Genomic DNA, 14,075 nt, shown 5'->3' with positions numbered 1-14,075 from the left:
GCAGCTTCCCTCCCTCCCTCCCGCGCCCGCCGCCTGCAACCGGGGTAACCATGGAGACGGGGCACACCCAGCCAGGGCCGCCTCCTTAAAGGGACAGGCCTCCTGCCGAGGTCTCCCCTCCCTTCGGGACCTCGGTGGGGGCGGGGAGGCGGCGACCGCCCTGATCCTACCCCGCGGGCCTCCCCGCCAGTCCCTCGGAGAACCACTGGCGAACGGCCGGCCCCCTCCCGCTGACTCGGCCTCAGCCGCAGAGGGGAGGCGTCTTTCTCCGCAGTCCGGGGGCTCTCCGAGAGCCTCCTAGCAGCCGCTTCTCCCCGGAATGGGAGAAGGGCTAGGGGCGTGTGGGGTGGGGGGCGCATGCTGTGGAAGATGCTCTTCCCGAGGAAAATGCAGTGGGCAAGGGGACAGGGCGACAGGCGCAGGTGAAGGCCCGGCGGCCAGCGGAGGCCGGCGCTCTAGAGGGGCTCCAGCCACACCTGGGAAATCTAAAAGCAGATGGGGCGAGGGTTCTGCGCGCACAGCTGTCCGGCCCTCGAGACTTTCTCATCCTCAACTTGACTCTCTGGAAAATGGATCCAGCTGCTCTTATGAGGTGCCCCCGCAAGCAGGAGCTGCCGGGAAACCAGAGGGTGGGTAGCCCTAGGAGTAAGGGTCAGACGTCCTCCGTGTGACCCCGTGGGTGGAAAGGGTGTGTGGTGGGGAGGGGAACGCCAGACCCTTTGTCCTGTCCCTCCATTTCCCTCTGGCTTTTGTCACCTCTTGCCTCTCCTAAGCGCGCTAGAGGATTGGGTGGTAAATACAGGGGACCGACAGGGGTCAGACACTGCAAAAAACTTCCGAACCTTGTGCATGCGGGTCCTGGCACCGGGGGAGCGAGGAAGGCCGAGCCCCGCGCCTCACCCAGCTCAGTCCTGGAGAGCTCCTCGCGGCGCCGTGTGGGGAGCTGCCCGGGGGCGGCTGCAGGGAGCCCCTTCCCGGCGGGGCGGAGCCGGGCCCGGGGCGGCCGTCGCTTCTTGGCCTCCCGCGCTGCGACGGTCCCCCGGACTTGCCTGCCAGCACCGCTCCTCCTCCCTCCCACGATTTGCCAGAGAGCGCGGCTGCCGCCCGCGCCCAGAGGAGCCGCCGGGGCCAAAACAGCAATTTGTTCCCTAACGAGCGAAGCGGTAGGCTCAGCACCCCCATCCTTCGAGACGCACTCACAGTCACCAGTATCGGAAAGAAAGGAGTGTTCCCCGTTCCACCTACCCCTCGTCAGCGACAAGGGCCAAAGCCCCAGGCACCTGTATCTAAACGAGCTGGCACTTTGGGAAGGGAAGACGCGTTCCCCCTTCTCCAGTCCTGAGAAGCCTGGAATCTGGTCCCCAGGAGGAGGAGTGACCTTAAGGAATCCTCCTTAGGGTCACTAAGGGTCACTTAGGGTCTTAGCAGATCCTGCTCCCATCCCATCCCCAGCCTTGGATGGATCCTGGCTGTAAAGTAATCCCCTCCCCCAGCCGCTCAAGGCTTCCTCTCCAGGCAGCGGTCCAGCCGTCTACTAAAAAGAAAGACATTTTAGGAGTCAGTTCACTTTGAGACAGGATAAGGCCACAGTTGAAATCACCCACCCACTTGGGAACCAGGTCTGCCACTTGCTGTCCCTGTGATTAAAAAAAAAAAAAAAAAATTTAAATTTTGGTCTGTATGATTTTTTATTTGTTTATTGTTTTTGAGACGGAGCCTCCCTCTGTTGCCCAGGCTGGAGTGCATTGGAGCTATCTCTGCTCACTGCAACCTATGCCTCCCAAGTTCAAGCAATTCTCCTGCCTCAGCCTCCTGAGTAGTTGGGACTACAGGCGTGCACCACCACGCCTGGCTAATTTTTGTATTTTTAGTAGGGATCGGGTTTCATCATGTTGGCCAGGCTGGTCTTGAACTCCTGACCTCAGGTGATCCACCCGCCTCGGCCTCCCAAAGTGCTGGGATTACAGGCGTGAGCCACCACTCCTGGCCTGTCTGTGTGATTTTTAAAGGCAAGTTATTAACCCTTCTCTGACTCAGTTTTCTCATCTGTAAAATGAGGATGCTAATAATAACATCAGAGGGTCCTAATGAGGATTCAATGAGTGAGTATGTGTAGGGGACCTAGAACAGTGTGTGACACCTGCAACGTGTAAATGTTTGTTATCTGATTTTGAGTCTCCTGGGAGCTGTGTGGAACAGCCGGGGTGGGTGCTCCTTATGCTCCATTTCACAAAGGAGGAACCAGAGCTGAGAGAGAGACAGAGAGAGAGGAGGAAGACAAGAGGAAGAAGAAGAGGAAGAAGAAGAAGAGGAAGAGGAAGAAGAAGAAGGAGAAGGAGAAGAAGAAGAAGAAGAAGAAGAGGAGGAGGAGGAGGAGGAGGGGAGGGGAAGGGGGAGGGGGAGAGGAGTTGTAGAGGAGGAGGAGGAAGGGAGGAGGAGAAGGAGGAGGAGGAGGAGGAGGAGGAGGAAGAGAGAGACTTGCTCAAGGTAACAGAGTTGGTAAATGAGACAGCCAGGGTTAGAACCCTGACAGTATCCCAGTCCTAGGTCGTTGGGTCTGCCTCTCTCTAGCCTAACTGTATGGGCACTCAGAGGACTGGTCATCTGGGCTTGTGTAGCATGTCTGGGTGGCCTTACACTTATCCCTGTAAGGCCTAAGTGTTTACACTTTCAGGCTTCCAGCTCACCTGCCAGGGCTGGTTTTGGGCATTAAGACAAACCAGACACCTTGGGTTGGGGTGAGCAGGGCAAGATGGAATGTGTGGGGTGCCTCTGAGGATTACAGCAGCTTACACTTATTGAGCATTAACTTTGTGCCAGGCACTGTGCAAAGTGCTTTACTTGGATTATCCAGTTAATCTTCATAATAACGTTATGAGCTAGTTATTGGCTATAACTGCCAATTCACAGACGAAAAACTTGGGGCAAAGAGGTCAAATCCTTAGTCTGAGGTGCACTGCCTCCTCCAGCAGCTCGAGGCATAATGCCCATGTCACCCTTTGCTGCCCTGGTTCCCACTTCCAGGAGAAGAAAATACACTAATATTTATGGAATGTTATTATCATTCTTATTGCAGAGAGAAAAGTCAAAGGCCTGTTTGGGCCTTTAAACTCCTTCCCCCATTGCCCCTCAAAGAACTCATGTGAATGTGTACTGAGCGGGGGTGCCGCTACCGACCCTTTCCTTTATCTGGCCTGTTTTGAATGAGTGTGATCAGGCACAGGATCTTAGCCCACTGTCCTCTCTCTTCACGTTTACCTAGTCCCTCAGATCTTCCTGCCAGACCAGTCTTTTGTTTGTATGAATTCCCCCAGCTCTTAGTCACTAATTCCCTCTTTTTTTCTTTCTATTTCTTTTTTTAAAAAATTGTTTTTTCTTTTATTCCTTGTTTTTTTTTTTTGAACGGAGTCTCACTCTGTTGCCCGGGCTGGAGTGCAATGGCATGATCTCGCTCACTGCAACCTCTGCGTCCTGGGTTCAAGTGATTCTCCTGCCTCAGCCTCCCAAGTAGCTGTGACTACAGGCGCTCGCCAGGATGCCCAGCTAGTTTTTGTATTTTTAGTAGAGACGAGGTTTCACCAGGGTGGCCAGGCTGGTCTCGAACTCCTGATCTCAGGTGATCCACCTGCCTCGGCCTCCCAAAGTGCTAGGATTACAGGCATGAACCACCTTGCCCGGTCCTCTTTTATTCTTTTAATTCCCTATCTTTTCCTTCCATCTTTCCTCCAGCCCCCAACCCATATGCACGAAGGGCAGAGACCCACATTTAGGAGAGAGTAAGACAGGGATTGAGGAGTTGAAAATTGAGCAGGGCCCTGGGAGATGAGCACCATAGTCCTCCTCGCTGTAACTCCTTTTCCTCTCCCCTTCCGCCAGCTCTTGACTCATTTGACCGTGGTGGGGAGTCATAGGGAGGGGAACGTTAAGGAGGATCCCTGTTCAGAGATGCTCAAAGCCTCTGTCAACAAGAAGAAACTCAGGAGGCTGCATTTTGGAGCTGGCCGTGGGAGGCCTGTGGGAGTATTAGCTACAAAAAGGAACAAGGAGAGAGAGTAGGGAAGCTCAAAGCAAGGAAAAAACCGCTCAAGACACAAAGGATGGAAAAAGTCCCCCCACTTCGCAACCACAAAGCGCAGGTGGAGTCAGACACTGTGTTCAGGGAGTGGGAACAGGCGGCTGTCGAGGAACAGAGCCCAGGGGCCCCTCCCCTTCCCTGCCTCTTCCCACTCTCTCCACCTTCTTCTCTGGAGGTCCCCAGGCCTGTTCTCTGAGCCTGGCTCTCAGCCAGCATGGCCAGGCTCCGCTTCTAAGGTTGTGTTGTATGGTGGGAAAATCTTGGGCTTTCAAGTCAGACTAGTTGGAGTTCCAATCTAGCTCTGCCACTGGCCAGCTGGGAGACCCAGGGTGGGCAGAGGGTACTTTAGCTTGCAGAGTATCAGGTCTTTTGATTTGTGAAATGAACCTGAGCCAGCTGTTATTTTTGAAAAGCCCTGGCCTGGCCGGGTGCAGTGGCTCACGTCTGTAATCCCAACACTTTGGGAGGCCGAGGCGGGTGGATCACTTGAGGTCAGGTGTTCAAGACCAACCTGGCCAATGTGGTGAAACCCCATCTCTACTAAAAATACAAAAATTAACAGGGCATGGTGGCACACGCCTGTAATCCCAGCTACTCGGGAGGCTGAGGCAGGAGAGTTGCTTGAACCCAGGAGGCGGAGGTTGCAGGAAACTGAGATCATGCTACTGCACTCCAGCCTGGGCGACAGAACAACAACAACAAATCCCTGGCCCTCGGTGCTAGGACCAGGGAAATGAGCTCAGGATGAAGCCTGAGGGTTCCCCATCCCCACCAAAATAAAACATTTTGGAATTCTTTGAGGCCTCTAGTACTTGGCCGCACCTTGTCTGTCTCATTCTAGGTGATTCCTTTTCTTTTAGTGGAAGGAAGACTCTGGCTAGAGTGGGAACAGACCACAATCAACCTTTTTTTTTTTTTTTTTTTTGAGATGGAGTCTTCTTGTGACCCAGGTTGGAGTTGAATGGCGCGATCTCGGCTCATTGCAACCTCCACCTCCTGGGTTCAAGTGATTCTCCTGCCTCAGCCTCCCGAGTAGGTGGGATTACAGGCGGGTGCCACCACACCCAGCTAATTTTTTTATTTTTAGTACAGATGGGGTTTCACCATGTTGGCCAGGCTGGCCTCGAACTCCCGACCTCAGCTGATCCGCCTGCCTCGGCCTCCCAAAGTGCTGGGATTACAGGCATAAGCCACCGCGCCCGGCCCACAATCAACTTTCAAACAAGGGAATCCGGGGAGGCACATTGTTGTGTTTATCCACAGATAAAGATACGGGCCCATATTGCTTGGCTAGTAAGAAAAAGAATCCGATCTGAACCAAGACTTGACTAGGTTGACAGCAATTCAGGACTATGCTATGCTGTGGGGCCACTTCGTCTTCTCTTTTGGTAAACAGCCTATGAAAAGGGAAACTGCATGGTCATTTCTGACAGATGGTCAGTGACCTGTAGTGAGTGCCCACTGTGAACAATACCTGGACTCCACGCCAGGTGAGACACTGCAGTTAACTGCAGGCCCCATAGGAAGGTGGCCGACACAGCCCTGCTGGAGCTGGCAAGGGAGTGTATGCCCGGCCTCCTGAGAAATCTCATCCTCTCAATTCATGTGTTCTAGCAGCACCAGAAAACAGGTGTGTTTGAAATCAAGTTACAGAGAAAGCCTAACTCGGTTAAGTTGAAGAGACATAAAAAGGAGACCTGACTTTTCCCTAAGGAATTGGAGTGCGTGGTATTTGTTCCTGCTGTTTTGACAGCAGTGAAGGGGCAGGCAGGAGAATAGTTGTGCTGGTGGGTGAGTTTCTTCACCCAGAAACATCTTTTTTGGATAGAGTTTCCTCCTTGGAACTGAGTATCAAGGTAGATAATAAAACTGCCTCATCACATGTATGGAAATAATGTTCCTTGACTTTCCCCTGGGAAACCCTGACCCCAGCTCCACCTGTGTGCTGCTGCAATGGTTACTGTGTTAGCTGAGGTCAGCTCCATCAGCATCTGCCTGCCCCATCCACATAGCTCTGAAACTGGGGTAGGGGTGTATTTTCTGACCAGTATGGCAGACAGACAAGAGGGGCACAGGGCTCACCATGCTGGAGGGGCATGCACTCAGGAAAAAATTTTACAGAAGGAATAGGATAGCTGGATTTTTAGTATTTTTGTAGTTAATAAGGTCTGTCTGGCTGGAGATAGGGGAAGTCTTCTTTCATATACTTTTTAACAAAGCAGGAGAGACAGAAAAGGAAAGGGGCTAAACATTCAACTTGTCATGGGTTAGCCTAGACGCCTAGGGTACTGTTCTGTAGCACCTGGCTAGATGTCTTAGAAAGTCGTTGCCATTGTCCCACTTCACAGTTCAGAAAGAGATTCAAAGCTGTTATCTGTCCAAGGGCAGTCGGTCACACAGTTACCAAGCTGTGAAGCCAGAATTAAAATCCAGGTTGAGTCTTTATACTCTACCACACTGCCTGGTCTCCGAAGGGTTTAAGGACGAGCTCTACTTCCTTTACCTGCAAAGTGGTTGAAGAATGAGCTAGGGCTGGGCCTAGTGGCCCATGCCTGTAATCCTAGCACTTTGGGAGGCTGAGGTGGGCAAATCACTTGAGGCCAGGAGTTTGAGATTAGCCTGGCCAACATGGTGAAACCCCGTCTCTACTAAAAATATAAAAATTAGCTGGGTGTGGTGGCCCACACCTGTAATCCCAGCTCCTCGGGAGGCTGAGGCAAGAGAAGTGCTTCAACCAGGAAGGCAGAGGTTGCAGTGAACTGAGATGGCCCCACTGTACTCCAGCCTGGGTGACAGAGTGAGACCCTGTCTCAAAAAATATAGATAAAAAAAAAAAAAAAAAAAAAAGAATGAGCTAGAATAGTTTCTGGCTCAGAACTCAGCAGAGTGCCTAGCACACAGTAGGTACCTCAATGTTTGAAGGTGAGAAAATGTGCCCAAGTGGCTACAACAACCAGAAAAACTTGATTTTATAGTATATTTAGTATGTTGTTCTGGCTACCAGCATTGTGGGCCAGTACTTTGAACTCATTGGTTAAACTAGTGATAAAATAGTTCCTTGTATCAGTTGGTAGCCTCCCAGCATGTACACCTGTTTCTTCCAAGAAATCTGCTGCCATAAGGATACAATCCTTACCAAATGGGACCAGAAGGTGGGATGAAACCTATAAATCAGGCAAGACAAAACTTCATTTTCTTAGGTCAGATGGTGGAATTTTCAGGGGCAACAAGTCATTATTCTACTGACCTTCTCCAAGAGAACAGGTTAGTATAAAGATGAGTGACATGCATCCCGAATTTTCCAGGTCATTCTTGACTTCAACTAGTTTATCCTATTCCCTCCCATACATACATTCATACTCACAAGACTGTACCCTGGTTTGGGATTCTGAAATATAACAGAAGGTCACTATCTCCATACACCACTGCACAACTGCCTGATCATATGCTGGTATAGTTCTGGCTCAAGCATGGGACCCAGACCTTTGGCTGTGCTCCCTCCACCTCGAAGACAGTATGGCATTTTCAAGCAACACTATTTCCTTGTATTATTTATTGGTATTCTCAGTTGCATCAACTGGTTTATCAGCTATGTGAAGTCAGGGATTGTTTCTCTCCTTAGCTTCTGGCTCAGCAACTGTACAAAGCATTGCCAAACACTGGCAGAAAATGTAAACCTGATGGCTGGGTGTAGTGGCTCACACCTGTAGTCCCAACACTTTGGCAGGCGAAGGTGGGAGGACTGCTTGAAGCTAAAAGTTTGAGACTAGCCGGGACAACAAAGCAAGACCATATCGCCACAAAAAAATTAAAAAATTAGGTGTGGTGGCATGCACCTGTAGATACAGCTACTTGGAAGGCTGAGGCAGGAGGATCCCGTGAGCCCAGGAGTTTGAGGCTACAGAAAGCTATGATCCCACCACTGCAGTCCAGCCTGGGTGACAGAGAGAATCCATATCTCTAAATAAATAAGTTGCATGTGTGAATCTGTGCAACTTTATCAAAATAATACTTTATCAATAACTATACGACCCAGTAATTCCACTCCTAGGAATTTATCCTACAGGGATATTCTCACAAGTGAGGAATGATATATGCATTATGGATTGCTCACTGCAGCAGTAGTTGTAACAGCAAAAAACTGAAAACCATCATTAGGGACTGGTTAATAATAACAAACTTATACAATGGAATACTATGCAGTCACAGAACAGAGGTCTATACCTCGTAGACCTCCGTCCATGTCAGTATATAGAAATATACTTGATTTTTCTTAAAACAAAACAAAAAAATGAGTTACAAAAAGTGAGGACAAGTGAAAAAAGCAACTTGTATAAGGGTATGCACAGTATGAATCCCATTTATGCAAAAGAAAGAAGAAAAGGTACTTCCATGTTTGGGTTTAGAAAATTTCTGGAAAGACATGTAAGAAACTTACTAATGATTTCTTCTGGGGAGTGAGACAAGGTAGAGAAGACTTCTAAATTTCTATTATGTACCCCCTTTTTTTTTCTTGTTTTTTTTTTTTTTTTTTTTTTTTTGAGACGGAGTCTCGCTCAGTCACCCAGGCTGGAGTGCAGTAGCCAGATCTCGGCTCACTACAAGCTCCGCCTCCCGGGTTTACGCCATTCTCCTGCCTCAGCCTCCCGAGTAGCTGGGACTACAGGCGCCCGCTACCACGCCCGGCTAATTTTTTTGTATTTTTAGTAGAGACGGGGTTTCACCGTGTTAGCCAGGATGGTTTTGATCTCCTGACCTTGTGATCCGCCCGTCTCGGCCTCCCAAAGTGCTGGGATTACAGGCTTGAGCCACCGCGCCCGGCCTTGTTTTTGTTTTGAGATGGAATCTCACTCTGTCGCCCAGGCTGGAGTGCATTGGCGTGATCTCGGCTCACTGCAACCTCTGCCTCCCGGGTTCAAGAGATTCTCCTGCCTCAGCCTCCCAAGTAGCTGGGATTACAGGCACCTGCCACCACGCCAAGCTAATTTTTATTTTTTATTTTTAGTAGAGATGGGAGTTTCACCATGTTGGCCAAGTTGGTCTTGAACGCCTGAGCTCAGGCGATCTGCCCACCTCGGCCTCCCAAAGCGCTGGGATTACAGGCGTGAGCTACCACACCCGGTGCCCCCCCCCCCCCTTTTTTTTTTCTGTGAGACGGAGTCTTGCTCTGTAGCCCAGGCTGGAGTGCACTGGCGCGATCTCGGCTCACTGCAAGCTCCGCCTCCTGGGCTCACGCCATTCTCCTGCCTCAGCCTCCCCAGTAGCTGGGACTACAAGCGCTCACCACCACACCTGGCTAATTTTTTGTATTTTTAGTAGAGACAGGGTTTCACTGTGTTAGCCAGGATGGTCTCGATCTCCTGATCTTGTGATCCGCCTGCCTCAGCCTCCCAAAGTGCTGGGATTACAGGCGTGAGCCACCGTGCCTGGCCCGGTCCCCTTTAAAAACAGAAAACAAAAAACTGGTCTGTACTTTTGTTTAAAAGCACATTTAAAAAAAATTTTTATTTAATATTTTTTTGAGACGGAGTCTCGCTCTGTCGCCCGGGCTGGAGTGCAGTGGCGCGATCTCAACTCACTGCGAGCTCCGCCTCCCGGGTTCACGCCATTCTCCTGCCTCAGCCTCCCGAGTAGCTGGGACTACAGGCGCCTGCCGCCTCGCCCGGCTAGTTTTTTGTATTTTTTAGTAGAGACAGGGTTTCACCGTGTTAGCCAGGATGGTCTCGATCGCCTGACCTCGTGATCCGCCCGTCTCGGCCTCCCAAAGTGCTGGAATTACAGGCTTGAGTCCCCGCGCCCGGCCTAAAAGTACATTTTTTAAATGGCCATAAATTAGGGGCATAGGAAATATATGACGTTCATAATGAAGCCATGCTAATTTACATTTTGCCTCTCAAGTGTCACATAACTGACAGCGCTAAACAACTTAAAATCGCAGTCCTGTCTCTAAGTTGGGGAGGGTGAGACATTTGTCTGTAAGGGGAAATGGAAAGACAAGGACAAACAATGGTTAGGTAAGGCCTCTTGGAGCACCAGTGGTAACTGCCCAGGGCATGAATCTTCCTTCTTTTGGGAAGTCTAGAACCCCTATGGGCAATGAGGAATGGGTTATACAATTCAAATTTAGGATAAGCCTAACTTCTCTTTGAAGAAGAGTCAAATTGGCAAATTTAGGAGTGGATCTACAGCATGAGATCCTAAGTGAATTATAGTTTACACATATTATTAAAAAAATACAGAATATACACAGTATAATCTTTTTTCGAGACAGTTTTTTGTTTTGTTTTTTGTTTTTTTGAGACGGAGTCTCATTCTGTCGCCAGGCTAGAGTGCAGTAGCACAATCTTGACTCACTGGAACCTCCGACTCCCTGGTTCAAGTGATTCTCCTGCCTCAGCCTCTTGAGTAGCTGGGGTTACAGGCACGCGCCACCATGCCTGGCTAACTTTTGTATTTTTAGTAGAGATGGGGTTTCACCATGTTAGCCAGGATGATCTTGATCTCCTGACCTCACGATTTGCCTGCCTCGGCCTCCCAAAGTGCTGGGATTACAGGAATGAGCCACTGCGTCTGGCCAAGACAGAATTTTGCTCTTGTTGCCCAGGCTGCTATGCAATGGCATGATCTCGGCTCACCACAACCTCCGCCTCCCAGGTTCACGTGATTCTCCTGCCTCAGCCTCCTGAGTAGTTGGGATTATAGGCATGCACTACCACACCCAGCTAATTTTGTATTGTTAGTAGAAATGGGGTTTCTCCATGTTGGTCAGACTGGTCTTGAACTCCTGACCTCAGGTGATCCGCCCACCTCTGCCTCCGAAAGTGCTGGGATTACAGGCATGAGCCACCGCACCCTGCTCGGTATAATCATTTTATAAAAATAATAAAAAACCCATATACCCATGTGTATATGCACATACACGCCTTAAAAACAGTCTAGGCCGGGCGCGGTGGCTCAAGCCTGTAATCCCAGCACTTTGGGAGGCCGAGACGGGCAGATCACGAGGTCAGGAGATCGAGACCATCCTGGCTAACACGGTGAAACCCCGTCTCTAAAAAAAAAAACAAAAAAACTAGCCGGGCGAGGTGGCGAGCGCCTGTAGTCCCAGCTACTCGGGAGGGTGAGGCAGGAGAATGGCGTAAACCCAGGAGGCGGAGCTTGCAGTGAGCTGAGATCTGGCCACTGCACTCCAGCCTGGGCGACAGAGCGAGACTCCGTCTCAAAAAAAAAACAAAAAACAAAAAACAAAAAAACAGTCTAACCAGGAGTGATGGAGCACACCTGCAGTCCAGCTACTCAGGAGGCTGAGGCAGGAGGATGGCTTAAGCCCAAGAGTTTGAGGCTGCAGTCCCCTCTAATCATGTCCGTGAATAGCTACTGCACTCCAGCCTAGGCAACACAGTAAGACCCCATTTCTAAAAACAAAAAAGGCGTAGAAGGATATATGGCAAATTAACAATCATTACCCCTGAGAAGTGGAAAGATGGAAAACTTTTTTCTTTTATATTTCTGTGTTGATATTTTAAATACTACTTTTGTAATAAAAACTTTTTTAATTCGTAATTTTCAAACTTTTTGTGGTCATGAAAAATTTTCAAATATTTTTCTATGAGGAGATTTTAACTTCAAGGCATTTTTGATAAACATGCCTTGTCCCATCTGTCTGGGCAGTTAAGTATAGTCTTGCCTGGATACAGGGACAGACCTCATAATCCTTCAAGGTCACTTCAATCTCTGGATTTCTGATAAAGTATAGGTAAGCAATTAATCAGAAATGCAGGGTTTTTTCCTGACACCCAGCAGGCTGTTGGTGTTGTTGGACAAATTCCCCAAAATGAGGTGTTCTTGGAAAATGGCTTTCCCAGAACTCCTTGACTACTGTTTTCTTTACCGAAAGACAGACAGATACACACTCTCTCTCTCTCTCTCTCTGAATGTGTTCAACCAACCTGAACCCTGGCAGCTCAGCTTCAGCCAAGGAGGCAAGGGAAGCCCTGAGGCAGCTACGTTCTGCACGACTGCCACTTACAGTCTGGGCTTCAGACTTGGGAGAACACATGCCAGAGAAAGAAAAGATCTGCTGTTATTAAATCACAGATGCTGGGGGTGAGTGCGGGGTGGAAGGGTCTGGCACCCATGCCACCTGCTACATGCAAGAGCTCAATTACGTTCAGTACTCAGTCAAGGGACAGGGAGTTGGGAAGAGCAGTGCCATTATAACCTTTGGTTACCTGGGAGAGCCTGGAGAGCTGTGGTTTTCCTAAAGTGGTTAAGTTCTCCTTTGGAAAGTCACCATTCCCTATCCTATGATCCTTTCTCACTAGGAACAACTGCATTTGCTCATTCAGGCTTTCACATTTTAATCTGGTTCTGAAGCTACACAGCGGTGGCAGACAAATGACTTGGGAATCAGATACCCTCATCTAATCCTGGAACAAGCTGTCTGAGTGACTTCTACCCCCATGAGGCCCAAAGAAAAACATAATGAAATGAAATCACTTGCTCCTATGAAACAAATGTGGGAATATTTATGCAGCTGTTTTTATTTATTCAACTATAAAGATTGATTGCAGCAATTTTTTGATGAGTAATGCCTTAGATTAACACTAATTATATTGCTATAAATTTGGTTCAGGATCAGAATAGGGTTCAGGAAAGGGAGAGAACAAAAAAAAGTCTCCAAACATTCAAACAGAAAAAAAGTTTGTTTTTTTGCGGGGGACTGAGTCTCGCTCTGTTACCCAAGCTGGAGTGCAGTGGCACAATCTTGGCTCACTGCAGCCTCCGCCTCCTGGGTTCAAGCGATTCTCCTGCCTCACCCTCCTCAGTAGCTGGGATTACAGGCGCACGCCACCATGCCCAGGTAATTTTTGTATTTTTATTAGAGACGGGGTTTCACCATGTTGGCCAGGCTGGTCTTGAACTCCTGACCTAGTGATCCACTCACCTTGGCCTCCCAAAGTGCTGGGATTACAGGCGTGAGCCACCGCACCCAATCTTTTTTTTTTTTTTTTTAACTTTAATTAAATGCTATTTTCCCATAGACTTCCCTAGACTGGTTTGCAATCTAAGGTAATAGGAAACAAGGCATTAGGCATTTTGAAGAAACTGCAGGTTAAGCTATGGTGCCAAGCAGAAGACTAAACACTGATTTGAGTGTCAAATCTCAGGCACGTTCTGGGATAGAGGCAGGTTCTCAAATGTTTCCTAGTGTTCTTTCCTTTTCACTAATTAAATTTTCCCTTCTCTGGCAAATCCAGTGCAGCATATGATCCCCTCATTGCCTCTCTTGGTCAAATGGTTGAAGGGAACCTGTCAGGCACCTGTGGCTTCTGCTTAGATTGGAAAGGTGACAGACTAGCTCTGATTCACCTCCTCCTGAGACAGCCTGGACAGTGGAGGGGTCAACTGGAAGGCCGAAACCTGGTAACAGCTGCCTCTGATTCCTGGTGGAAATGACCAACCAGATTCAATCCATATCACTGGGAAAGATCAAGGAAAAAAAATAGCTTCCCCTCCAAAAATGGTAAAGAGGAAATAAGGAGACAAGAAACCAACAATATTTAGAATGGCACAAAAAGCAATACGCATAAACTTCTTTTTGTTATTAAATCTAAGTTTCCTAAAGTCCAGTTATCAAGTTGAACTGGGTGGAGAGAGGAGAGAGGCCAACTGGAATTTCTCTCAAGAGTTCACGGCTTCAGTCTGAGAGGTCCTGGGTTTGCGCTGGGGGAGCCCCTTTTTGAATGAAGGCATGGGAGGGATTGGCTCCATGCTGACTCCAGTTCCTTTGGTCCCTGCAGAGTGAGTTTGGCCTCTTTCACTGGTGTTTCCTGGTGCCTGAGATGGAGCACTCTGATACCTGGAACCAGATGAAGACCACGAGCTGTTTCTGTAACGACCCATACTGTCATGCCGCCCTTGGTTCATGGGGTCATTGGACTTTTGGCCTTGTGGCCTGTAGCCTTGTCCTCGTCTGTTCCCTGGCAATACCTAAAGA

General features: G+C 49.1%; 2 protein-coding genes across 8 annotated transcripts in view; both read right to left on the bottom strand.

Moving 5' to 3' along the window:
* Window positions 1-37: 37 nt before the first annotated feature.
* Window positions 38-3,888, bottom strand: LOC108581195. Its single transcript, XM_021923348.2, has 3 exons — window positions 3,738-3,888; window positions 843-1,392; window positions 38-611 (listed from the first exon to the last, which is right to left on the bottom strand). The coding sequence occupies exons 1-3, from the start codon at window positions 3,886-3,888 to the stop codon at window positions 332-334; spliced, it is 981 nt and encodes a 326-aa protein (XP_021779040.1). The 3' UTR covers window positions 38-331.
* An 8,706-nt stretch (window positions 3,889-12,594) lies between these two features.
* SPATS2 (spermatogenesis associated serine rich 2) overlaps window positions 12,595-14,075 on the bottom strand; it is a 174,608-nt gene continuing 173,127 nt past the window's right edge. For all 7 annotated transcript variants that reach the window (XM_017945854.3, XM_021922300.2, XM_017945851.3 and 4 more), the window contains one exon: window positions 12,595-14,068. In XM_017945854.3, coding sequence (XP_017801343.2) covers window positions 13,760-14,068 — 309 coding nt within the window. In that variant the 3' untranslated portion in view covers window positions 12,595-13,759. The remainder of the gene's footprint in view (window positions 14,069-14,075) is intronic.

The sequence above is a fragment of the Papio anubis genome, chromosome 9 (genome assembly GCF_008728515.1).
Source record: "Papio anubis isolate 15944 chromosome 9, Panubis1.0, whole genome shotgun sequence".
NCBI classification, from domain to species: Eukaryota; Metazoa; Chordata; class Mammalia; order Primates; family Cercopithecidae; genus Papio; species Papio anubis.
Note: the sequence above shows the minus strand (reverse complement) of the source record. Positions and strands in the feature narration are given on the sequence as shown.

Bases quoted from the DNA above. Each gene is read 5' to 3' on its own strand.
- LOC108581195 (XM_021923348.2), bottom strand. From the start codon at position 3,888: ATGAGTCAAGAGCTGGCGGAAGGGGAGAGGAAAAGGAGTTACAGCGAG. The intron at 1,393-3,737 runs GTTGGGGGCTGG...AGTGACCCTAAG, and splicing joins TCTGCCCTTCGTGCATATGG to GAGGATTCCTTAAGGTCACT. The intron at 612-842 runs GTTCGGAAGTTT...GTTTCCCGGCAG, and splicing joins CCAGGACCCGCATGCACAAG to CTCCTGCTTGCGGGGGCACC.